This window comes from Carassius gibelio, chromosome A11 (assembly GCF_023724105.1).
Source record: "Carassius gibelio isolate Cgi1373 ecotype wild population from Czech Republic chromosome A11, carGib1.2-hapl.c, whole genome shotgun sequence".
NCBI lineage: Eukaryota > Metazoa > Chordata > Actinopteri > Cypriniformes > Cyprinidae > Carassius > Carassius gibelio.
In genome coordinates, this window is record NC_068381.1 from 20,675,511 (window position 1) to 20,703,231 (window position 27,721).

Below are 27,721 nucleotides of genomic sequence, written 5' to 3' on the forward strand. Positions count from 1 at the left end.
TAGTAGAATTACATTCAGGGCGGACCTATGTCAGCCTGATCTGTTAGTCTTAGACCCGTGCTAGCAGAACGCTCATAAAACACTGCACGATGCTGAGTTGGGCATATCGGTGGATATTACACCTAGACTGACAACGTCTAACCTTCAAGGCAGGAACCTTCCAGGTTATAGAACCTTATGTATGTAGATGGGGAGGCCCAGCCTGCCATCATACAAATGTCTTGGAGTGAAACTCCACTGGGCCATGCCCATGAGGATGCCATGCTTCTTGTGGAATGAGCTCTAATTCCCAGTGGGCAGCAAAGAACCTAAGACTTACAAGCCAGAGGGATAATGTCAACTATCCACCCGGATAGGTTCTGTTTCGAGGTGGTTAGCCTCTTAGTGCGGCCACCAAAAGAGCTTCTCTGACTGTCTGAAAGCAGAAGACCGTCCGACATATATACTCAGCACCCTGAGCGGGCAGAGGAGGTTCACATCGCCCTCACTATCAGATCTTGGAAAAGCTGACAGTGAAATGATTTGTGCGCTGAACGGAATGGAAGGCACTTTGGGGACATAACCGTGTCTCGGTTTGAGAATGACTTTAGAGTCGTTAAGTCAGAACTCCATACACGTAGCACTCACAGAGAGCATGTGCAGGTCACCCGCTCACTTGACTGAGGTGAGAGCCACAAGGAGAGCGGTCTTAAATTAAAGATACCGCAAATCCACGGACTGCAGCGGTTCGAAGGGGCCGCCCTTCATAGCGTCCAGGACTGTGGAGAGGTCCCAGAACGGAGCCAGAGGGGCCAGGGAGAGGGATTAATCTCCTAGCATCTCTCAAGAAATTAATGATGAGATCGTTCCTTCCCAGTGGCTGGGCAAGCATAGACAAATGTTGATATGGGGACCTGCCCTTCTCCAAACAGCTCCTTTAGGAAGGAGAGAATTTCCACAATGCTACAGTCCATGCACCAGCCGGAAAACACTGACCACTTTGAAGGGTAAAGTCTTCTAGTAGAAAGTGCTCTCGCCTGTGTAATAGTTTTCAACACTGCCTCTGAGAGGTCCGTGGGTACCCATTGATGGCCCAGACGTGCATTGCCCATAAGTCGCCCCTGGGTTGAGACCGGAATCGGACGTGGGGTTGTGCTCACTAGCTGCATCAGCTCTGGAAACCAAACCTTGTTCCTCCAGAGCGGTGCCACGAGGAGCACAGAGTTCTACCTGACTCGCTTGATCACCTATGGTAACAGTGCGAGCGGGAAAAACGCATAGAGCGGGCGGCTGGCCCATGAAAAATGCTGGGCAGTGCTACTTTTTCTGACCACATGCCTGTGTTATTCGAGATTTCTTGTTTCTGTTGTCCTAAACCATGTGCTCCTGCTCGTCGCTGTCGCTCATTTAACTCTTTAACTGCAGAACGGTTTACTGATGTTTTTAAAAGCACAAATATGGCATTCTCAGTGTCCACTCAGCATTATAATACTGATGAGTTAACATCATTGTTTTATGCTTCTTGTCAGAATGCACTGGACATTGTTGCCCCTTTCAGGACTATTCGTGCTAAGCCAAAATCTGAACCGTGGCTAAATGACATTACCCGTGCTGCTAGGCATGAGTGCAGGAGAGCGGAACGCCAGTGGAAAAAAGATAGGCTGCGGGTTTCGTCTGAGATCTTGAAAGACAGCTTGTTTAAATATAAAAAAACTGTAAAAATGGAAAAGTCAAGGTATTTCTCAAATGTCATCGCAAATAATTCTCATAAACCTTGTGTTCTGTTCAACACTATTAATTCTGTTTTAAATACATCTCAACAAATGAGTTTGGAATTTTCCAAAGAAACATGTGAAAACTTTTTGCAGTTTTTAAATGACAAGATTGTGACTGTTAGAGCCAATATTGTTCACCCTTGTGCTGATATGTCTTCTTTCTCTGTGTGCTCCTTTGTTTTTAATCAGTTTGAGCCAGTGTCTCTTGCTTGTTTAAAAGACATATATTGACAAAATGAATCCATCTGTTTGTCCCACAGACATTATTTCCCCAGATTTCCTAAAAAAGGTTTTTGAAACCCTTGGCCCTAAAATACTAATGATTGTAAATAGTAGTCTCATTCATGGAGTTGTACCCCTACATTTTAAACATGCAATAGTGGAACCACTGATGAAAAAACCCGACCTGGATTCATCGGTTCTTGTTAATTTTAGGCCCATTTCGAAACTCCTGTTTCTTTCCAAAATATCGGAAAAAGTTGTTTTTAAACTAGGGCCGGGACTTTAACGCGTTAATTGAGATTAATTAATTACACAAAAAATAACGCGTTAATTAAGATTAATTAATTACAGAAAAAAATTTCCCGCATTTTTTATAATTTATTTTTGCACCGCGGAACGTTTCTCACTGGATGAGTTTCGGCGGGACCGATAATACTGGAGCACCAACTAGCGTTCGCATATCACCCAAGGGGCAAGGAACTCGACCGGAAGTTGAAGTCGGGTGGGGGCTGCCATCTTTTAGCAGAACTTCACTTGCGTTAGCATTCCCATTGACTCCCATTCATTTTGGCGTCACTTTGACAGCGAATAACTTTACATCTGAGGCGTTTAAAGACTCCGTTTGTCCATTATTTATTTCTAAAGATACACGACAATGTATAAAGGGCTCCATTACCTTCTATGTTACATTATGGCCCCGTATAAACAGTTTTTGTAAAAAATAGGCTAACGATTGCGTCATAACCACTCGGCTCTCTGTCGCATTACCGTAGAGACAGGAGGAGAAGCTCGCAAGCAATTAACTTAATATGGCGTACTGGCGTTACATTTTAAAATACTATACAAAATAATTAATCAGAATACTTACTCCTGCTCACTCACGCCAAAGAACTCCCCGCTCAAGCTCGCCGTCTCTGCAAGATTAACGATGGCAGTTTGAACGCACAGCCACTTAGAAGATTTACATCTGGCAGAAAGGTTGCTGACGTCGTCAAGCTTCGTTTGAGTCTGCGCGTCAGAAACGGAAGTGCTAAAAACGCTAAAACTGGGCTTCATTTGTCTCAATTGAGTTCCAATGGGGTCGCTGTGTCCATTTCTTTTACTGTCTATGATATCACCGCAGCACATGATCGAACCTCAAGTATCACCTCAACGCAAAACATATAGCAGCTAGCGTGGACTTTACACTTTATGTTGAACTATGTATTATTTTGTTGGTGCAACAGTTTATGTTGAACTCTTTATTGTTTTGGCCAAGGTTATTGAGAGTTGGACTTAGTATGTTATGGCCTCTGAAGCAACAGAGAGATGTTTTCTAATAGTCAGTGTTTCCAATGTTCTGAATGTAATTGACAGTATTGTGTTTACTTTAAAAAAACACTTTACAGAAGGTTCCAGCACCTATAAGCTTCCTGAATTTCTGAAATGTTCTATTTCTAAATTGTTTCTAAATATGCTATTGCTACACTTCATGGCAAAAATTGCACTTGTCTGCTAAACTTGGGTGAACAATAATAAACAATATTTTGTTGCTTAAGCTTATGTATTCAGTCATTATTCAATGGTATACTATAAATCCATGTGAAAAAAAATGACTTCTCACTGTTCTCAGGTCAAATATTTATATGCGATTAAAATGCGATTAATTTCGATTAATTAATTACAAAGCCTCTAATTAATTAGATTAATTTTTTTAATCGAGTCCCGGCCCTATTTTAAACAATTACTGTCCTTTCTAGACTTGGATGGTTTGCAATAAATTTATCAATCTGGTTTTAAATCACTTCACAGCACAGAAACGGCCCTGTTAAAAATGTATAATTATTTATTATTGGCCACTGACACAGGTAACTATGCTGTTAGATCTTACTGCTGCTTTTGACACCATAGATCACAATATACTGATCTCTCGTCTTGAGCATTGTGTTGGTGTAAAGGGTGCCGCGTAACAAAGGTTTAGATCTTATCTGGGTGAAAGAACTTTCTCTGTACGTCTTGGGGAATTTGTGTATTCTACTGCATCTCTTGTATGTGGAGTCCCTCAGGGTTCCATTCTTGGACCAATTTTATTTTCTTTATATATATTATCTTTAGGGTCCATATTTACGAAACATGGCATCTCGTTTCACTGTTATGCAGATGACTCGCAACTCTATCTGCCTTTGAAACGAAACAATACAAACTCTATAGCCCCTTTGTTGAGATGTCTTGATTATTGAGATGTTGAGAAGCCTAGATTGCCTCCAATTTCTTAAAGTTCAATGAAGATAAAACTGAAATCATTTTGTTTCGACCTGGTGGTACCATCAATAGTGTTTTTATCAGTTTAGGCAATTATCTAAAGTCAGTGTCATTTGTATCTTTTACTGATTTTGAGAAGGTCATCCATGCTTTTATATCAACCCGCCTAGACTATTGTAATAGTCTCTATGTAGTCATTTGTGAGGCATCTCTAACACGTTTGAAGAGGGTACAAAACGCGGCTGCAAGTTTATTAACAGGGACACGCAAACAAGACCACATTACACCTATATTAGCTTCCCTTCACTAGTTACCAGTTCGTTTTAAAATTGATTTCAAGATTTTACTTTTAGTTTATAATTCATTTAAATAACACTGCTCCTAAATACCTCTCAGATCTATTACAGCCATATGCTCCATTCAGAGCACTTAGGTCTGCTTGGCAACTGCTTTTAGTCTCCCCCAATGCAAGATTAAAGCGCAGAGGTGACCGTGCCTTTGCAGTAGCGGCCCTGAAACTCTGGAATAATTTACCTTTGTACATTAGGCTGGCACCTTCACTTGCTGTTTTTAAATTACATTTAAAAACATATTTGTATAGTACAGCATATAACAAAGTATGAGAGTTACCTGTTAGGAGTTCTCTTTAAGTGTGTGTTATAAATCATTATTGTATGTATTGCATATTTTATTGTGGTGTGATTTTTTTTTTTAAGATTTACTGTTTATTTTATATTGTATGTGCATCACTTTGGTGAACACCTGCTGTTTTAAAAAGGTGCTCTATAAATAAACTTTGACTTGACTTGAATATATTGATTTAAATGTTCTAAGACACTTTTTGTTGGTAAAAGTCATATGCGAGTAGGCGTCAACTATCATGAATAAAGGCCTGCATAATGAGCTGCATAATGAGCCTTTAAGTCAGCTTGTGTCACTGAGAGGGAAGAGTTGTCATTCATTCGCTGTAAAAGAATTGACCTCAACTAAGCAAGCCAGAGGCGACAGCGGCAAGGAACCAGAACCTCATCTGTGACAGAATGGAGAAAAAAACCTTGGGAGAAACCAGGCTCAGTCGGGGGGCAAGTTCTCCTCTGACCAGGCAAAATCAGCAGTTCAATTTCAGGCTGCAGCAAAGTCAGATTGTGCAGAAGAATCGTCTGTTTCCTGTGGTCGTCTGAGACAAGGTCTTTACAGGGGATCTGTATCTGGGGCTCTAGTTGTCCTGGTCTATCTGTCTGTCTTTCAGGGCTGTAGAGGTCCTTGCAATATTTTGTAACAAGAGCTCATTCAAATACTGAGGTGCTAAACCATTCAGGGCTTCATAAGTAATAGCAAAATTTTAAAATCTGTACGATGTTTGATAGGGAGTTAGTGCAGTGTTGAAAGGACCGGGCTAATATGGTCATACTTTCTGGTTCTAGTAACAACTCTTGCTGCTGCATTTTGGACTAGCTGTAGTTTTTTTTATTAAGCATGCAGAACAACCACCCAATTAAGCATTACAGTAATCTAACCTTGAGGTCATAAATGCATGGATTAACATTTCTGCATTCGACATGGCCGTAATTTAGATATATTTTTGAGATGTAAAAATGCAGTTTTACAAATGCTAGAAACGTGGCTTTCTAAGGAAAGATTGCAATCAAATAGCACACCTAGGTTCCTAACTGATGATGAAGAATTGACAGAGCAGCCATCACGTCTTAGACCGTGTTCTAGGTTATTACAAGCAGAGTTTTTAGGTCCTATAATTAACACCTGTTTTTTTCCAGAATTTGGCAGTAAGAAATTACTCCTCATCCAGTTTTTTTATATTGACTATGCGTTCCATTTCATCAAATTGGTGTGTTTCACTGAGCCGCAAAGAAATGGAGATAATGCACTTCCATTAATACCAACAAAGTGTTCAAGTCTATGCAAAAGAATGCTGTGGTCAATCGTGTCAAACGCAGCACTAAGATCCAATAGAACTAATATAGAGATACAACCACGATCAGATGATAAGAGCAGGTCATTTGTAACTCTAAGGAGGGCAGTCTCAGTACTATGATACGGTCCAAATCCTGACTGGAAATCCTCACATATACCAATATATATATATTTTTTTACTGTGTTTACCCTATATATTTTTAAACATCAAAGTTATTTTGTGTTTTCAGGCATTTGCAGATGAGAAGATCTTTACTGTGCTGAGTGAAACGCTCTACAACCTTCTACAGCTGGTGAGGATCAAATCTATGTGAGATGGTATGATTTATTAGAAATATGTTTTGAGATTCTTCCTGTTTTTTTTTTTCTTTCTTAGGACTGGGAGCAAAGAGCCGAGGAGGATAATTTACTGATCGAGAGAATTTTGCTGCTGGTCAGAAATGTGTTGCATGTCCCTGCAGACCCATATGAGGAAAAGGTAAGAGTTTTAAGACTAAAATATTCATGGGTAGGCATGGGCCAGTTACCGGTTTCAAGGCATATCGCAATTTGAAAATTTTGCGGTTTCAAAACCACTAATATTTTCCATTTGTACCATTCCTGCGGTAGGGTTCTGCCAATAGGGCGATAGAATCGTGTATCGACGATAGGCAGAGATATCGACGATAGCAGATGTCTCTGTTGATAGTCAAGGTGATATTAGGCTCATTCTCCTATTAATATACTCAATTATGATAATACCTATTTTTTTTTTTTTTTATTAGGCAACCTATTATAATTCGGCTATCAAACTGCCCAACTATTTCACTTCAGCACTGCATTTCACACACACACACACACACACACACACACACACACACACACACACACACACACACACACACACACACAAAAGAGGATTAGAGCCTGTAGTTGTAATTGATAGACAAGGGTCAATTTTCACAAAATCAGAACCCCGAAGGAATTTTGTGATTATTTATATTGTACAACATTTCTAGGGGTATTAAGGTGTGCTGAATCCAAATCTGCTGTATATGAAGCTCAAAAGTGTCCCAAAATACCTCAAAATTAAGAAATTCAAAATGGCCGCCACCACCAGGCTGAAGTCTATGTTTCTGTGTATCTTTTTGACTAAACAAGGTACAAACATGAAATAAATGTGCTTTTGTAAGTTTTCCTACATGGGCAATTCAATGCCATATTCAGATTTAAGATAACTTAGCAGATTTAACTGCTTAGATATTGCAAAAATGTTTGTTTTTAACTATGGACTATTATTAACTAATTCATAATTAAGTTATTATTATTATTATTATTATTATTATTACTATTATTGTTGATATTACCAGGCTACATTTACTTTGTATTTTGTTTTCAGGTCAAAAGTACAAACAAATAAAGTTACAAAAATTTACAACCTTTAATTAAATGTTCATAGGTTTTCACACATGGGGAATTTAACATCCTGTCCTGATCAAGATCAAGTATCAATAATCAGCTTGAAAATCACACAAGTATAGAGAAAAAGGTGGTCATTAGTGATGAAGTTGTCGACCAAATAAGATAGAAAAGCAGGAAGATCCATGGGTCATGGTGATATTTATTGACCTATATGCCAGTAGAAGTTACAGTGACAGCTTATTCGCAGTCCTCTTCAATGTTCTGGCAAGTGTTGTCAAGTTTTCTGCAGTTACATGTGTCTATACATTCCAAGCGACTCTTTTTGAATAATAGAAGATTAGAATGGATAGATTACAACCAGTACAAGAACAGGTAAATTGGAATACTCTACCAGTCTATCATATTTGTACATTCTTGTACACAATTATCAACATTAGCCAATTCCCTATACACATACCTGCAGCTGCAGCGTTGGCTGAGGCATCTCTTGGTACACCCACATGAAGTGAACTCCCTGCAGGCTTTAGGCATAGGTGGCAGAGACATTAGCTGTGGCACTAATTGACCTTCCTTGTGCATCCATCCCATTTCATCCACTGGAGGAAGATCAGGATGTGGCAGAAGAGCTTGGTTCCAGATAGTCGCTTGATAGTGTGAACGCATGATATGACCTTTGCAAAACAACTTCACTCTTGCTTTGTTGCATGTATCAACCTCGGGCACACCATACATCTTACAGATTAATTTCTCTGTTGAATTCAGAATATCTTCTGTGAGAGGGCCATTCCCAAGGCCAGTAAGATCTGTGTGATATTGCTCAAACACCTGCCAGGCTGTTTTCTTTCCATGACCGCTAAACTGAGACACACTATCACAGCCAGTGATGGCATGGAAGGCAATGCGTGTGTCCAATTGATCATCACAAAGTAACTTGCGAATGTCATGTACTGGAAAATACTTTGGATCCTTTGATGTCCCAGCTTTCATGTAGAGATGGGTACATCAAATTCTGTCATGATGTGCTAGAAGTAGAAGACGCTCGTCTGTGTCATGCACTGACTCCACTATTGTGTCCATTGGAGCCTGAATGCAGTGCAAAATCAGTCGTGTATCAGCCTCCTCATGGTCAGCACTCAGAGAGGAGATTTCAAGTTCTGGATCTGATGACTTGACAGTGGTTGCTTCAGCAAACCCACCTGATACTACAACCACTGGCTCATATTCTGGGCTGTGTTCTATCAGATGGTTTGAGAGTAGTTGAGCGAGATCTGCTTTGTTCTCTTCCAGTGCCATGAAGCTTGACCAGTCTGCTGGAAGTGGAACAGAGTAATTCACTATCTCGCTGTATACTGGTCGGTGGCGCTGTTTACGTTTCTTTCTTGTGCCTGTTTTGATGGATTCGTCATGGTACCTGTCGAAGACTACATCAACCCTATTGTACTTCTCCACCATCTTCAACACTGTGTCAGCAAACCTGTTGGTATAGTGGCCGAATGTTGTGATGTTAGGTGGCTTCCCAAGTCCCATTACAAGTGCTTGGCCATCAATAATAAAGCAGCTGGGTTCCTGAAGGGGCACATCTGCAGGGGTTTGGATATGTTTTGTCAGTATATTTGCTAAAACAGATTTGTTGGTGGAATGTAGACTGCTGTTAGTTGCAGCCAGAGATGGCGGGATGGGCATGAGTTCATGCTGGAGAATATTTTCCAGGTCTACCTTTCGACCTGCTCTGTAAAGCTGTGATGAGCCTTTGTAGAATCTGCCTGTCCACTTTGATGGTTTTGCTTGTTCTTGGAAAGTTGCACGCCTTCATACAAAGAGGCAAACGTTTTGGCTTTGTTCTTTCGAATGGGTGACTTCAGATCCAAGTGCTGGTCACTATCTGGAGTATCACACAGACGTTTGTCCACAAACACTTTCATTTGTGCCTGTCCAAGGTGTTCTGCACCAAGCAGAGATTGTTGAATCTGGGGTGTGACCATGTCCTTGTTGATTATGTTCTTGAGTGTGTCACCACCATCTTGAAATACACTGTGCTCTTTTAATGATTGACATATTCAGCTTTCATCCAAATCATCTCTTTCCATTCTACTCTTTGTGCACTCTGTGTGTGTGTACTCATAGTCTTCATCATCTGTTGTCAGTCTCAGCATCACTGTTGTCTGAGAAGCTATGACTGTTCTCAGATTATACGACAGTGTCCATCTACTGAGGGATGTTGGTATCCTGGTGATACCTTCTAGGCCTGCACTCTTTTTTCCTGTAGCGTTTAGCCACTCTGTACTTTGATCCGCTGAAACCTGATTGAAGCGTCGATCACTGCGTTTTACTACAAAGTTGCCTGCCTTAAACTCAAGGAGGATTTCCTTTGGGAGAGCAGACATCTCAGCCAGGTACACAGTACCCCATCTGGCGTAGTTGATATGATTGTACCTGAAGAAGAAGGGCAGCATACGTTTGAAAGCATACTGGTGGAGTTCCAACAATCCATCACGTTGCGCTCTTGTGAAACAGAGTAGGATGCTGACCATAGTCATATAGTCCCACCAGAATGCAGCATTCGGGTCATCTACTCCAAGTGGTGCAGAAAACTCTTTCATGGGCTGCTGGAATCGGTCTTTGGTCAGTTTGTTGACCATTTGTGGGATGTGATCAGCATCTATGGACTGGCAGAGATCTGCGAGTTCAACTCTGTTTAACATCAACCTCATCCAGATATGTGTAAAGCTGTGGGAGTAGTAGTTGCCAAAGAGCCTGCAGGGTAAGCTTGTGGGTCCTCATAGAACGTGCATACCCCTTTCCTGCCATGACATGCTGAGCAGCATTTGCTCCCAGAAGATCACACTTGACCAATAGCGCCCTCAGGCCAGAATCAACCATGTGTTGTCCTATCACACCCAGGGAGTTCATGGCAATGTGAAGGCCTCCAAGGCAAGGTATAAGCACGTCCTTGTATTCTTCTACTGACCACTTCAGTTCTAGCAACTTCGGAAAAAAAGCCTCATCCACTGTCAGAATGACATGCTGTTGTTCCATTGATTTGGAGACATGGAGCTCTTGCTTGATGACTGTGTTCAGTGTATAAAGTTCAGATGCAGAAGCCTGGATGATAGGTAGGTACCCTACTGTAGTTTTCTTTGGGTTGACTGTACTTGCCTTTTGATTATACAATGTCCAGGAAGACTTTGTTTTTGAGATGTCCTGGACATGAAAAAGGCCATATCTGTAGCTTGTGCTTTCTGTGCTGCGGGACATTATTCAGATGACTGTGTGAAACAGTCTTCTGCTAATACACCACTGATTGGCGGCTCTGTAATTCCTCTCTTTGGTGCAGGTATGATATCAGTCATTGCCTTGGAAATGTTGAGAGTGTCTGACCTGGAGTAAAGATCAACTCCTTCAAGGAGATCCCCTTCAGGTAGACACGTTGCCAGGCAGCCACTTGAGTGGCATGGAATGTCCCTTTTCCATCCAGAGTGTATTCGTTGATGTCAAGAAGCCTGGATGATAGGTAGGTACCCTACTGTAGTTTTCTTTGGGTTGACTGTACTTGCCTTTTGATTATACAATGTCCAGGAAGACTTTGTTTTTGATATGTCCTGGACATGAAAAAGGCCATATCTGTAGCTTGTGCTTTCTGTGCTGCGGGACATTATTCAGATGACTGTGTGAAACAGTCTTCTGCTAATACACCACTGATTGGCGGCTCTGTAATTCCTCTCTTTGGTGCAGGTATGATATCAGTCATTGCCTTGGAAATGTTGAGAGTGTCTGACCTGGAGTAAAGATCAACTCCTTCAAGGAGATCCCCTTCAGGTAGACCACGTTGCCAGGCAGCCACTTGAGTGGCATGGAATGTCCCTTTTCCATCCAGAGTGTATTCGTTGATGTCAACATTGTCCGCTGAAAAATGAACAAAGCGACCCTTTACCAGATTTTGTAGAACAACGGCACCATCATCCCCCATGGTCTCCAAGGTCGTCTTAGTTCAGTGTCAAGTTTTATTACCTCACGGTAACTCGTAACATGACCTGCCTGGTGAAACATGTTCACCAACTCCTTCGAACGTGTAGCTTGATGAAGGGTACAGGCCAGTCCAATGTGCTTCGGAGTGAGGAACTTGTCTCCACTAGCTGTGTACATAAGATCCTTTGCAATGCTGAGGACTCTAAGCTGTTGTTTGGCTGTGTTCTTATCATAATCTTCAATGTCATCCTCCAGCAGGCACTGACCACCTAGTAACCATTCTAATCACACCGGTGTGATCGTACACTCCAGGGACCAGCCTAGACTGATCACACCGGTGTGATCGTACGTGCGAAAGGGTTAAATTAAATAAATTTTAAGTCTTTCCTCCAATCAGTCAGTGTAAAAGCAAGTGTGTTAAGTTTACTGACTTTTACCTCAAAACAAAATACAAACTAAGTAAAAGTAGCCTGATAATATTAATAATAATAAATTAATAGTTCATAGTTAAAACAACAATTTTTGCAATATCTAAGCCGTTTCTTCACATGACACCTCCAATCTGAATATGGCATTGAATTGCCCATGTAGGAAACTTACAAAAACACATTTATTTCATGTTTGTACCTTGTTTAGTCAAAAAGTACAATGAAAAATAAATTTCAGCCTGGTGGCGGCGGCCATTTTGAATTTCTTAATTTTGAGGCATTTTGGGACACTTTTGAGCTTCATATACAGCAGATTTGGATTCAGCACCCCTTAATACTCCTAGAAATGTTGTATAATATAAATAATCACAAAATGCCTCCAGCACTTTAAATAAGCACTTTTTCAGAAATTCTGCCTAGACTATGAGAAAGGAATAGATTTTACCTGAGCCTGTTCCTCCATTAATTTCTTTAGTTCGTCTGAAAAGTCATGATTATCAAAACGTGAAAAAAAGGTGATCAATGCTTCAGATAACTCACTATCATTTGTATACATTGGCAATTGGACTGATTTTTTTGTGTTTTTTGCAACCCTATGATTCTTTTCACCCCATCACATGCTACCTTCAGGTTGTTACTGCCCAGTCTTTCCTCTATCTTATTTTTATATTGCAATTTAGCCTTCTTGATTTCTGCTCGGACCTCCTTTGTTGCCTCCCTAATTTCATGCTCATTCCCGTTATGAAAGCACTATGATTTTTCATTAATACTTGTTTCAATGAGCTAGTGACCCATGGCTTATTATTTGCATACACTTTGACAAGTTTTTTGGGAATAATAGAATCCACACAAAAAGAAATATAGCAACATACAGCATCAACAACCTCATCAATATCCGAAGCAGAGTCAATGAAAACAGACCAATCGATGCAGTCAAAACAACCTTGTAATTTCAGAACAGACTCTTCGTCCCAGATCTCAATCTCTCTAGTTTTAACTTCCCCCCTTTTGAGTATAGGTCTGTACACCGGGATGAGATTTAATAGTACAGTGATCCGAAGATCCTATGGGAGCCAGAGGGGAGACCTTGTATGCCTCCTTAATTGAACCATAGCATTTGTCCAGTTTTATTTTTTCTAGTTGAACATGTGACATATTGATAAAAATTGAGGGATTTACTCAGTTTGCATTTATTAAAATCCCCCATAAGCAGACATGGGGCATCCGGGGAAAGAGATTGAAGTCTTTGAGTCACTTTACGAATTATATCGGCAGCAGTTTGTGTTTTTGTTTGGGGTGAATATATATTACAGTCACAGATATCTGGGGAAATTCTCTCGTGAGATAGAACAGACGAACGGAGATGGAAAGCAGTTCGATGTCAGGAGTGCATATCTTTTCCCTGACGGTGATGTTGCTACGCCACCGCTGGTTTATATACACACTCCCCCCCCACCCTGAGATTTCCCCGTAACTTCAGAGTCTCTATCTATCCTAACAGGCGCCCCAAAGCCGCCGATCGATAAGTCCGTGTCGCTGTCTTTAGACGACAGCCACGTCTCACTGAAGGCCATAATACAGGCATTCCTGTATTCCTGTAGATAGTTGGAATTTGCTTGTAGTTCATCGATCTTATTTCTGAGTGACTGAGCATTTGCAAATATTATTGAAGGGAGAGGAATACGTCGTATTTTTTGTTGTTTTAACCGGAGTCGTACGCCACCTCTCTTTCCTCGCTTCCTCTCTTTATGAGAGTTTTTGCAACCATTTCCAGGAGACCTACGCCTAGAGATCTTGGCTAGAATATCTTCAGATACAAGCGGGTCCCAGTATATATGTCCCATAAGCGGATTGTCCCATCGCATCAAACATTCCCGAGAGTATGTCCTTACCGGCTCACGTTGCTGGCTGTGTTCGCCTTGGACATAATAAATCCATAAAGTCCATAAGATGACAACGTAGTATATCTCCATGGCGACTGCTTAAATGAACAATCGTATCTAGTCCATTTCCATCAAACAACGTCAAAAACAGAAAACTTGAGCACTTTTTGACAAACAAACGCAGACAACAACACACCTGCTGCTGGTCGCTACAAGAGCAGCGCCCCCTCCTCCAGATAGAAACACAGATGATACATGGCTGTGGATACACAGTCCAGGAAGATGCAGGTGAGTGAAGGATCCGAAGTGCGTGATGAGTTGCCAGCAGGAGAGGGTGACACAGGAACTGAGGTAGAGCGAGCCGAGAGGTAAGTGATGATCCGATTGTGATATGCGATTAATGGACGGGGTTCCGGGGAGACACGGACATCCAAAACGCAGAAACACACAAGAGAGCAAAACATCAGACGAGTAAAAGGAAACAACGCTCTGACAAACTCAAGACCCTAGACAGGATTAATGAGTGACAGCTATTGCTGATGACAATTAGCGGTGACACCCACAAGAAACAATCAGTGCTGACGAGTAACACCGACTTCACCCACATAGTGAAAAACCCCGAGATCACGGTTTACCAGCCGTGACAGTACCCCCCCCCCCCCCTTCCTAGGAACGCCTCCTGGAGTTCCCAGAAGGGCCTACCTGCTGATTGTAATCATCATTAAGGGAGTGATCCAGTATGTCCCTAGCAGGTACCAACTCCTCTCCTCCGGACCTTAACCTTCCCAGTCCACCGAGTACTGGAATCCTTGTCCCCTCTGTCTCGAGTCCAGAATCTGATTTACCGAATAAGTTGGCTCCCTATCTACGAGATGTGGTGGTGGGGGAACTGGGGTAGGCGGATTAATATGTGAATAAAACACGGGTGTAATTTTGGACACATGGAAGGCGGGATGAATCCTCCTGTACGCAGGAGGTAGTTTGAGGTGGACTGTCACCGGACTGATGATCTTGGTTACAGGAAACGAGCAAAAACATTTTGGAGCTAATTTATTAGAAACGGAGCGGAGCGGAAGGATGTCAGTAGATAGCCACACTTTTTGACCCACGACGTATACGGGAGGCTTTGACCTGTGGCCATCAGCCTTGGCCTTATTGCGCTCCCTCATCTGGAGCAGAGTCTCACGGGCTCTGTTCCTGGTGCGGTGTCACCTCTGGACAAATGTGTGATTGGAGAAGACCGCGCCTTCAGACTCCAGACTAGGAAAAACATGTGGCTGGTAACCTGAGCTACACTGAAACGGAGAGAGGCCTGTGGCTGACACTGGTAATGAGCTGTGAGCGTACTCCACCATAGAGAGTTGTTGGCTCCAGGAAGAAGGATTCTTAGAGACTAAACATCGCAATGTTCTCTTTAAATCCTGGTTGGCTCGCTCAGATTGCCCGTTACTCTGAGGGTGATAACCCAAAGACAAAAATTTGGATTCAAATTGGGATCCCCTGTCAGAAACCACGTCTACCTGGAGGCCAGTACAAACATCACAAGGGATTTATCATTAACATTTGTTTCTCTGGATAATGTTCTATGAAGTACCATTACTTCAAACGAGTTATACTTGAAGCCTGCCTTCTGAGAAATCCTGAGAACGTTGTTATAAATTGAAGCAACACCAGCTTTGGATTTTGGACACTGCTCATGATTATAACAGTAATCTTGGGGGGTAGACACATTTAAAATAATGTAATCATCAGGTTTTAGCCAGGTTTCTTTCGTAGAAAGGGACCTGATATTTAATAAGCCAAGCTTTATCATTTGTTTATCCGTATTGCATCTGTTTTTTATTTTTTGAACCTCAATTAAATTGTTACTCTTAAATTGGTTTGGATATTTTTTTGTGTTTTCTAGTTTGGGGAACAGACACTGTTCTCTATAGTGTGATATCTAGATTAAAGATTCTCCATGTGCTGGAAATTAACTTATGTGACGTGAGGCGTCTAGCAGCTGGTCGGTTTAGCCAGTCTGTCTGCTTCCTGACCTGGGCCCCAGTTATTCAAGTATAAACTCTAAGACTACGTGCCAGATTTCTAGAGAGTAGAGTGGCACCAGCCCAGGAGGGATGAAGACCATCTCTTTTCAACAGGTCAGGTCTGCCCCAAAAGCTCATCCAATTGTCTATGAAACCTATGTTATTCTTCGGGGACCACTTAGACATCCAGCCACTGAGTAATGACAATCTGCTATGTAGGGCTGAAACGATTCCTCGAGTAACTCGATTACAAAAAATCATCGAGGCAAATTCCTCTGCCTCGAAGCCTCTTTTAATTTATTTTAAATCTCAAATCAGGTTCTTTGGCAATGATTTTTTTAATGTGACAACGCGTTTAAGTCACCCACAAAGCAGAAGGAGACACAAGCTCTGCGTCCGAAGTCGCATACTTCAAGGAGTCAGCAGTGTTTTGATTTGAGGGCGCGGGCAAACGTAAAGAGAACGTCGTGGCATGTGTCCATTGCAAGATAGAGCTGGCATACCACAACTAGGGCCCTATGATTTCCGCGATGCAGAAAACACGGAGGGAATCGCGGAATCTAGTCATAAAAACGGAATTTACAGTTTAACGCGGAATGGCAAGGAATTTGCCAAATTTTAAATGAATTCATCAAAAATAGCTCATTGCACTTACATCAAATCACGATATGGACCGGTTAAAGACTGTTGTTCAGCAGAATGTACATAGACTACTACTAAAAAAAAAATCTTACTTTTTTTTTTTTAAGCTTTAATCACGCAACATTTCTTCCATGTTTTATTTTTTATAGTAAATCCCCTTTGTTTACCAAAAAGTTAAGTATATTTTAAATAATTAAAAGATAAATTAATGTTTTATGTGTTTAATGTGCATCTCAGAAAATGCTTTATTTAAAACCCCAACTGAATGGCACTTAAATGTACTTAATTCATCTGTCAACTTTATTGTCATTGTTCACAGTACAAGTAAAGACAGAGAAACAATGGTTAATAATTAAATGCTTATTTTTGATAATTTAAAATTAAAAAAATAAAAAATAAAATAAAAAATCTAAAAGAGGAAACTTAGTTGTTCATTTTAAGAGACCCAGGAATCTTATTTTCTCTTGCATAATTAATATTGCACTTTAAGCAAAAACAAATTTTATCTGATTACTCGATTAATCGATGGAGTTTTTGGTAGAATACTCGATTACTAAAATATTCGGTAGCTACAGCCCTACTGCTATGCATCTCGTCACCACGGTAAGCAGGGAGGGGACCAGAGCATATTACAGTGTCTGACATCATGCTTGCAAGTTCACACACCTCTTTAATATTATTTTTAGTGATCTCCGACTGGCGAAGTCGAACATCATTAGCACCGGCATGAATAACAATCTTACTGTATATACGTTTAGAGTTAGCCAGCACTTTTACATTTGCCAAGATGTCAAGCACTCTGGCTCCCATCAAACATTTGTATATGGTGGCTGGTGTCTCTATATTCATGTTCCATACAATAGAATCGCCAATAACTAAAGCACTTTCATCAGGTTTCTCAGTGGGTGCATCACTGTGTGGGGAGAACCTGTTTAATGTTTTGATCGGAACAGAAGAGTGGTGTTTTGACCCATGACTATGCTGGCTCACTGTCACCCAGCTGCCCTGCTGCAGGGGCTCTGTTGCCGGAACCATGTACAGGAATCCCTGAGCTACACGCATCCAAAGCCGTATCTAGAGCCCTCACATTCTTACTGTCCTCAATTAAAGTTTGGATGCGTGTCTCTAATTCTGAAATCTTCTCTGTCAACCTATTTCCCTGCATTTATCACATGTGAATCCCTCATCACCGAAAGAGATAGATAAACTATACATGTGGCAAGCGGTGCAAATAACAATAGCAGGAGAAGTCACAGTTCTTGTTGAAATATTCTTACCACAGTTGTTTGATGAACTTGTGAAAAACCGGAGAGCGAGAGAGTAGCGAGAGAGAGTGCAGAGGAGAAAAGAAAACCGCTATAGGCACGAATGGAAATGCTACTGACAAGCTAACAAGTGCTAGTACGATGCAATAAAATAAAAGTGAATAATAAAATTAATCGGATTAGATTGATTAATAATATCAGAAATATGGTAGGAATTAAGTTATTGAAACAATTTAAGTTAAGTTATATTTTATCACTAAATAACAGAGAGTGATAAACATTCTACAAAAAAAAGCTACACGGAGCTACAATTACAAAAAAACGATTGTACGATCACAGGAGTGCGAAAGCCACGCATCAGCTGCTAATAGACTTATTGTAGTTTTTTCCTATTCCTTGTAATTATTATTATTATTTTTTTCATCACTGACTGTATGTACCTCCAGTGATTATATTTTCTTGTATTAGTTTGATATTGGAATTGGTGAAAAGCATTATGAAAATTCTATGGTATCATATTTTAATATCAGAAAAAAAACTGACTATCAAGAAATATTACGTTATTGAGATATAAAATTTATTTATATCGTGATAAGATTTTGGTCCTATCGCCCACCCCTACGTTCATGTAAACACTACATTCAGATTCATCAATCTGAATGAATTCAGTCCGACTGAACCAAAAATTGTGCATGTAAATGTTTCCTTTGCCACCTTTCTCTCAAGTAGGCCACTGACACTCCTAATTGAGATTGTAGATGGTGTTAATGGTCAGTTTGAGAGATAAGGTAATGCACTTATAAGTCTGTGATTTGCCTTAAATCATAATTTGTGTCTTTACACATCAATGTATCATCAAGAGCCGTAGGGTTTAATTTGGTTTTGTTTGTTCATTTTAGACATGATTCCCAACCACTTGCATTATTTGACTAACAGATGGTTTGTGTTCTACTGAAGAAAGTCACCTACATCTTGGATGCCCTTAGAGTAAACATCAACATAAAACTTATTTTTTTGAGTGAACTATTCCTTTAACTGCAGTTTGTGTACTGTAAATACGTGTAAATTCATCTGTTTGGTAACTTTTTTCAGGTGTTCTCCGATGATCACTGTCTGTCATGTGCTGTGATTTTGATGTGCAGCATAGTCATAGGAAAACTGTTGGGGGATTGCTTTTATGACAACAGATATAGAAATACTTATCATTACAAATCTAGTGAAATTCTGTATTATTATTCCTTCATTTAACCAGGGGAAATCATATTGAGACGATAGTCTTTTTTTCAAATGGTCCCTGGCCAAGAAAGGCAGCACTTAAAAATGTAAAAAGAAGAAAAAAAAAAAAAAAAAAAAAAAAAACTCATCAAAAACAAAGCATACCAAATTACACAATAACATATCAACACCACAACACATCCTACTACACGGAGTATGACAGCTACATGAAGCTCCATACAAGAATCCAAACAGAACAGCAGTCTATATACAATCACACTTATAGCTGAAGGTTTCTGTGACATATAATTTTAAATCATTAAGTGGGATAATAGTGCTTATCTTCAACTGTTTCTGCAAAGCGTTCCATGTTGAAGGAGCATTGTAACGGATTTTACCAAATTCAGATTTTACAGCAGGTGTAGTAAAAAGAATGCTATTATTAGACCTAAGATTGTATCTATTGTTTTCTACAAAATAGAAAACTGATCAATAAGAAGGCAATAGTCCTAACACTGCTTTATAAATAAAAATAAGCCAGTGATGCTGTCTACGGATTGAGAGTGGAGGCCAACCTGATAAACTATACAAACTACAATGATGTGTAAAATACTCTGCTTCAGTGACAAAGCGTGGAGCAGAATGGTATACAGAATCCAATGACCGTAAAACAGACTTTGCTGCATGCATGTAAAGAACATCTCCATAGTCTATAACAGATAAAAAGGTAGCAGCAACAAGTTCCTTTCTTGCATTTAAATTAAAACAAGCCTTATTTCCATAAAAAAATCTTTATTTAAAATCTAAATTTAACTCTCAGCTTTTTTACCAATTTATCTACATGGGGATTAAAAGTGAGCTTTTCATCTAATAAAAAACCCAGATAATTATAACATGACACACTTTCAATTTTCTGGTCATATAGAGTAATAATTTGAGGCAAATCCTGTACATTCCTAGAATGAGTAAATAACATAAATTTGGTCTTTTAGAGTTTAGTACCAATTTTAATTTAAGTAGATTTTTTTGTAAAACTGTAAAAGCATCCAGCAATTTATTTAATGCCTCATACGGAGATCTAGCAGTACTGTATATAATAGTATCGTCCGCATAGAGATGTGCAGCTACATCTACATTTGTACAAATATCATTTATGTAGATCGTAAACAACAAATGCCCTAATGGTATGGAACCTTGAGGGACTCCAACCATTAATTCTGCCTCCCCTGATATAATGCCTTCACAAGTGACACACTGATATCTACTAGACCAATAGTTTTTAAACCATTCAATAGCATTATCAGACATCCCAATTTTAGACAGACGTTTTAACAAAATAGCATGATCAACCGTATCAAAAGCTTTTGAAAGCTCAATAAATAATGCTGCACAAGATTCTTTACAGTCAATAGCACTAACAATATCATCAACTACCTTTGTGGCTGCTGTGATGGTGCTATACCCTTTCCTAAAACCTGATTGAAAAGGAATAAGAATATTATTTACTATTAAGAAGTCCTTCAACTGATCACTAACCAACGACTCAAAAATTTTAGCTAAAACTGAGAGTTTTGAAATAGGACGATAATTGTCCGTAATAGTTGAATCCCCATTTTTTAAAAGTGGTCTTACATGCGCTGTCTTCCAAGACTGGGGTATAATGTTTTGTTCCAAAGATAAATTAAAAATATAAGTTATTGGTTCAACAATAATATTAGCCACTGTAAACATCTGTTCAACGCATACAGTTGGAGATGGAATTGTTTATGCAGATGAAATTTCTGATGCAGATGGTGTTTGCTGCATTAACTGCTAACTGAGCTGGAAAAGCTTCAGCCTGAGCCAATTTTAATTTTGTAGTAAAATGCTGTATCCAGTGCTTGAAAAGTTGAAAAATGTAGGAGCTGGATATATATTAGGCATGTGACAATATACATTTTTCAAATCATGATAATTGCTGTATCTTTTATCATGGTATTATCACATTGATTTAGGTTAGGGGAAAAAAGTGTTGTCCTGGTAAAAGGTTTAATAAATTTTTTCTTAAAACAAAAATATTGACCTCAGGTCCTTCAACATTTATGTCATCTAAATTTAAATGTGTGTTGCTGTAACCTGTTTTCGTTAAGTATTTGAAATACAATATATTAAAAAAAAGCAAGACAAGTATACTACTGTACATGTAGTAATGGTATAATTACTATATTAATTTTTATTGGGTTTATTGTTATTATTGTATAAAAATAGTTTAATATTAAATTTAAATTTAATGTAAAAAAATGTTTGTTGAATTCTTTGTTTGCAGAATGTGGATGATGATGCCAGTATTCACGATAAACTGCTGTGGGCCATTCACATGAGTGGGCTGGATGATCTGCTGAAGTTTCTGGCGTGTGCTCAGAGTGAACAGCAATGGAGCTTCCACATCTTGGAAATCATCTCCCTAATGTTTCGAGATCAGGTGACATATATTTGAATAATATTTGACACACAAAGTCTTTGCTTTTTAAAAGAGTAGTTCAACACACAGAAAATCTATCTGCACTGTTGATCCATGTAATGCGAGCTTTAAAAAGAAAAAAAAGAGGCAACTGAAATACATAAAGGGTTCGTACAAAGGGCCGGTTGCACCAGCTAGATGTAAAAAAGCTGGGTGAAAGCCCTATGCTGGGCTTTTCAACTTCCAGCTTTACGATAAATTAGTGCTGGGTGGTTTGACCACTGATAGTCGAACATTTGAATATTCATTCTGCTCTAATTATTCAATTAATAAAAATGATATTCAAATTTCGCTATATTTTTGCTTGCCATAAAAAAAAAAAAAATAAATATCCACAATAAACCCTAATTCGGTAACTTTCTGTGATTCTTCACGGCATATTTGAAGATGTATGCAAGCAAAATATTATTGATGAATGAATAAGAAAGGTCCCCAACCTTTTTAGCACCTTTTTAGGTTTAATGTCAGACAATATTTTCACGGACCGGGCTTTAAGGTGTGACAGATAAATACAACAAAATAAAATGATACGACTGGCATAAAAACTGTGATATATTATAAATATAGTAATAAACATGAATCCATTGTGTATTCTTATGCAACTTTATTAGCAGCGTCCTCATAACATCACACCAACATAACATGAATAACATCCTCTCTGCCCCTAACGCTCACTGACTGACATTTAAACATGCCTTAAAAATATAATCCACCGCGCCCGGCTCTACTGGTCCAATCAGCGCAGGGTTGTGCCAGTGTTGTTTTGTGTCGAAAATGTAAAAAATATATATAATGAGCGAGTACATCATGAATCTATTTTCCCAAACCGTGTTTTTGTATTTTCCTGAATCACTACGGTACCCTTATAATAAGTGTTTATATTCGGACTATTTTAGTCTGGTTGTGGTTGGCAACGCTGCAGAGTAGCACAGTACCTGCTTGACTCGCCATAGATGTAAACGGAGAGAAGTAGCTCCAGCTACAATGTTCTTCTGCCAGTTACTGACTGCAGCTTTAATTTAAGTTATTTATTCTTTCTTGTGTGGCCTGGTACCAAATGACGCACGGACCGGTACCGGTCCGCTGCCCGGGGGTTGGGGACCGCTGTTCTACAGTACTTCAAATATGCCATGGAGAATCACAGAAAGTGACTGAATTCAAGAACATTGTTGCAGCATTTCTCAAGCAATGAATAAACGGCGCTAACTTAGAGAATGCTGTGAAAACTCCTCTTCTCGCATCCGCCCTAGGCCCTCAGCCCAAACATCTAAGGTTTCTCGATGAAAACATGAGAAGAAAAAAAAACGCATTGAACATTATCAGAACATTTTCCTCGATGCTAGTGGTGCAGATGCAGCTAAGTCAAGTCACCTTTATTTATATAGCGCTTTAAACAAAATACATTGCGTCAAAGCAACTGAACAACATTCATTAGGAAAACAGTGTTTCAATGATGCGAAATGATAGTTAAAGGCAGTTCATCATTGAATTCAGTGATGTCATTTCTGTTCAGTTAAATAGTGTCTGTGCTTTTATTTGCAATCAAGTCAACGATATCGCTGTAGATGAAGTGACCCTAACAAAGCAAGCCAGAGGCGACAGCGGCAAGGAACTGAAGCTCCATCGGTGACAGAATGGAGAAAAAAACCTTGGGAGAAACCAGGCTCAGTTGGGGGGCCAGTTCTCCTCTGACCAGAAGAAACCAGTAGTTCAATTCCAGGCTTCAATTACCAGATTTCAGAATAAAAAGTTCAAACCCAATTTTAGAGTATGCATGTGGCCAAATATTTAAAATTACATTGATTTAAATGTTGCATCACCAGGCCGTCGGCGTTGTCTGCAGATATTTGTTGTAATGCATAATGTACATAAGGAGGTTATGTTTATAATATTTTTTTATATGCATATTACAAATTTTAACAGTGATGTTCAATATAACGCCTGTTTTTTACTTTGATGTATTTTTATTAATAAAAAGAAAAATCACATTACTCTGTCAAAAATTATCAGCAGATTTTGATTTCTTGATAATCATTAGTTACAGCTCTAAATAAGGTAAATGTTTCAAGATACAACTACATTGTTTTGCTTTTTGCAATTAAAAGACAAATTTTGTCATTGAAAATTTTTTTAAAATAATATTAAGATATTAAGTGGTAGGCAACGTCCGTCCTGGATTGCCGATGTCTTGCAGAGTTTAGCTCCAACCCTGAAAAAAACTCACTTGTCTGTAGCCTTAGTAATTCTGAAGGCCTTGATTAGCTTGTTCAGGTCTGTTTGATTAGGGTTAGAACCTAAACTCTACAGGACAGCAGCACTCCAGGACCGACGTTGCCTATACTCGTTCTACTGAAGCAATTATCTGTATTTTGTCTCATCTCATGAGCTAAGTATATTGTCACACCCCTAGTTCTACGCTCATGATATAGCTCATAATTTTCCAAAGCCCCTTTCACACTGCCATTCTGGCAAATACACAGGTAAAGTGTTCCTGCAATTGTTCCCTGGTCGCTAGATTTTGCACTTTCACACTGCTAGTGATGACCCAGTATATGTGCGTGCTTTCACACACAACCCTTGAAGATCCTGTAACGACACGTGACATCAGCGCGTGATGTGTAATGTACGAGTCGAAAACGCTAGGGGTAACACTTTAGAATAAGGTTCCATTAGTTAATGTTAGTTAACTACTTTTCTTAACATGAACTAAGCAAGAACAATCCTTCTACAGCATTTATAAGTCTTAGTTCATGTTAATTTCAACATTTACTAATGCATTATTTAAATCAAAAGTTGTGCTTGTTAACATTAGTTAATGCACTGTGAATTACCATGAACGAACAATGAATAACTGTATTTTCATTAACTAACATTAACGAAGATGAATAAATACAGTAATAAATGTGTTATTCATTGTTTGTTCATGTTAATTAATACATTAACTAACATTAACTAATGGAACCTTATTCTAAAGTGTTACCACGCTAGGCACGTTATACTTTCACTGAAGCAAGCAAACGATCTCTGCGTCAGTGCGGAAAGTGAGGAACTAACTGATCTCTGCTTCATTACAGTTTGCACATATGTTTGATATATATATGTTGATCTTCCTTCAAAACAGCCGGTAAATTAGTTGCGCAATAACGTGCGTCATCACTTCGACACTGAATTAGATCTGGCTTTTGTTCTCACAGCTCTCGTCCCGGGTCAAGCCCCGCAATGTTACTGGGTCCCCGACGCGGGTTCAATGCGGTAATCAATCCCGGGACATGGTTGCTTTCACACAGAAGGCGACCCGGCAATGTTCCAGAAATATTGCGGGTCCGACCGGCAGTGTGAAAGTGGCTCAAGTGTATGATGAAGCTTTTACTCTTCAGTTCATTATATTTATTTAAACAATCACTTTGAATAAGGAAAGCGATAACTTTGCCATAGTTTCAAGATACCACAACCATTACATGCTTTGCTTGTGCTGCACTTCATTTGTACCATTTAGTTTTATTAATTTATTAGAATTTTAAAGATAATAACTATATTGTGATCTCTGAAAAAGTAGTGCTTAACCTGTTACTTTTTATCAACCAGATTTGATAATACTCAAAAATATTAAAAGTTATAGACCCTGAAGTGCCTTGAACTTTTTTTTTTACCACACTTACATATAATTAATACATATTACAACGTTATTGCTTCGTTGGACCAAACGTGCTCCATGAGATCTCATTCAGTGGACCCTTACCTTTCTAACTAAACCGGGATTTACAGCTGTGAATGTTTATGATTCATTATTACGACGAATCTGGTATGTAATGCGTTTCCATTATTCATGTTTTGATGTGTACTGCTTACACAAATGTAGCAAATAAAGTCTTTATAAGCTTTCCATTGAAAAACAGTGATCTGTCGTCGATGCTTGAGGCTTCGATCTTTATAGTGATATATAGTTTGTCAAGATTAAATTTGTCCCGTTTCAAATAATCTATTCGTAAACACTGACACATGCGAGTTGAGGGGTGTTGAGGACGCGGGCATTCTGGTGCAGGCTAACAGGTTAAAGTCCTAAAGTCCTGAAATTAAATTTTGCTGTTTCTGTACGAACCCTGTACATACGACTCAAGTGGCTTCTGAAGAACTCCTTTTTCACTGTAGCTCCTTTTTCTTTTTTTCGGTGTATCCTTTATGCACAGTGATTTCAAAATACACATTCTAGGGTTTGACTCGTGCAGATGGTGCTAGGAAGTGTTTTTTAGGAAAGGTTGGTAACCATTCACTTGCATTTTATGGACCTACAAAGCTGAAATATTATTCTAAAAATGTGTGTTGCTGAAGAAAGTCAGTGATAAAGTCATCTGTGTTGGGATGAGAGTGAATAAATTTAAATTTTTGGGTGAACTGTTCCTTTATGATTGCAAGTTTAATACATTTTAAAGAATTACAAAAAAAAAAAATCAGGAAGTGTGAAACTTTTCATCTGATAATCAACTGTATGTTGTTTTTGACATGACTCTTTCAGACTTCTGAGCTTTTGGTGAATGCAGGACAGATGCGTTCAGCCCAGGAGAAACAGAAAGACGTTCAGGAGCTGGAGTTACTTAGACAGAAAGAACTGGCAGAAAAACGCAGCCGCACGCTATTGAGAGGTGCCAGGTGAGAGTAATCATGTAATCAAAAATGTAATCATGTTGGGTATGGTTCAAGATCGTGGATTAAGTTACATATCAGTTGCTACTAGGGATGCAACGATACCACTTTTTCCAGTGCTCACCCAGACTGATTCTTTTATTTTATTGGTACTTGCCGATACGGAGTACCGATACCTATATTTTTATTGCATTTTTTATATTGGGAAAAGTAACCAAAAGAGTATGTATAATTTTAGCTGGTTGACTTCATTTATTAAATCGATACAAACAAACCAAAATTTATTCAGACACCTTCAACTAGTGTTGTCACGATACTGGAATTTCAAACTTTGATACGATACCTCGAAAGATATCGATTTTCGATACCACAGAGAAAAAAAAACTGCCACAATATATATATTTTTTAAGATATATATATATATATATATATATATATATAACAACATATAAATATATAGTATAAATGTTTTTAAAATGGCACAGCTTTTTAAATACCTGAAAGTACACTGTTGACATCAGTCAGTCAAGCATTATAATATGATATCTGGTTAATCAAGTATTACTTAATGATAGAACTTTAGTAATTATAATTGCAAATTGGTAACCATGCATAGACATTTTAACTGAATTAGGACTGGTGGTGATACTTTGTTGATCATTCAGTGTTTCTGTAAAAAAAAAGGGAAAAACTAACATTAATACCGTTTGATGATGATGATATAATAATAATAATAATAACAGTAATAATAATACGAATTCTACTAATAAGAAAAGTAATGGATTAAAGAATATTAATCAGGTTGTTTGCGTTCGGTCAAACTGATTAGCTCAGTAGCTGAGTACCAGCCAAGGAGATTGCCGTTTGCACATTAGTTCCGCCCACTACTAAGGAACTCCGTCATTACGGGAAAATAAGGAAAATACAACAAAGGATATCATTTAGCGCGTACATGTAGCGTGTCAATTGTGCATGTACACTCACCTAAAGGATTATTAGGAACACCTGTTCAATTTCTCATTAATGCAATTATCTAATCAACCAATCACATGGCAGTTGCTTCAAAGGGAAAAACATCCAGTATGCGGCAGTCCTGTGGGCGAAAATGCCTTGTTGATGCTAGAGGTCAGAGGAGAATGGGCCGACTGATTCAAGCTGTTGGAAGAGCAACGTGACTGAAATAACCACTCGTTACAACCAAGGTATGCAGCAAAGCATTTGTGAAGCCACAACACGCCCAACCTTGAAGCGGATGGGCTACAAAAGCAGAAGACCCCACTGGGTACCACTCATCTCCACTACAAATAGGAAAAAGAGGCTACAATGCCTTGTTACCACTGTGCAGGCTGGTGGTGTAATGGTGTGGGGGATGTTTTCTTGGCACACTTTAGGCCCGTTCGTTACCAAATGGGCATAGTTTAAATGCCACGGCCTACCTGAGCATTGTTTCTGACCATGCCCTTCCCTTTATGACCACCATGTACTCATCCTCTGATGGCTACTTCCAGCAGGATAAAGCACCATGTCACAAAGCTCAAATCATTTCAAATTGGTTTCTTGAACATGACAATGAGTTCACTGAATTAAAATGGCCCCCACAGTCA

General features: G+C 39.1%; 1 protein-coding gene across 1 annotated transcript in view; it reads left to right on the top strand.

Annotated features, from left to right (window-relative positions):
- Window positions 1-6,379: 6,379 nt before the first annotated feature.
- timeless (timeless circadian clock) overlaps window positions 6,380-27,721 on the top strand; it is a gene marked incomplete at its 5' end in the record, with an annotated part of 68,951 nt that continues 47,609 nt past the window's right edge. Inside the window, 4 exon segments of the mRNA XM_052610364.1 lie at window positions 6,380-6,442; window positions 6,526-6,627; window positions 21,282-21,437; window positions 25,990-26,123. Coding sequence (XP_052466324.1) covers window positions 6,380-6,442; window positions 6,526-6,627; window positions 21,282-21,437; window positions 25,990-26,123 — 455 coding nt within the window.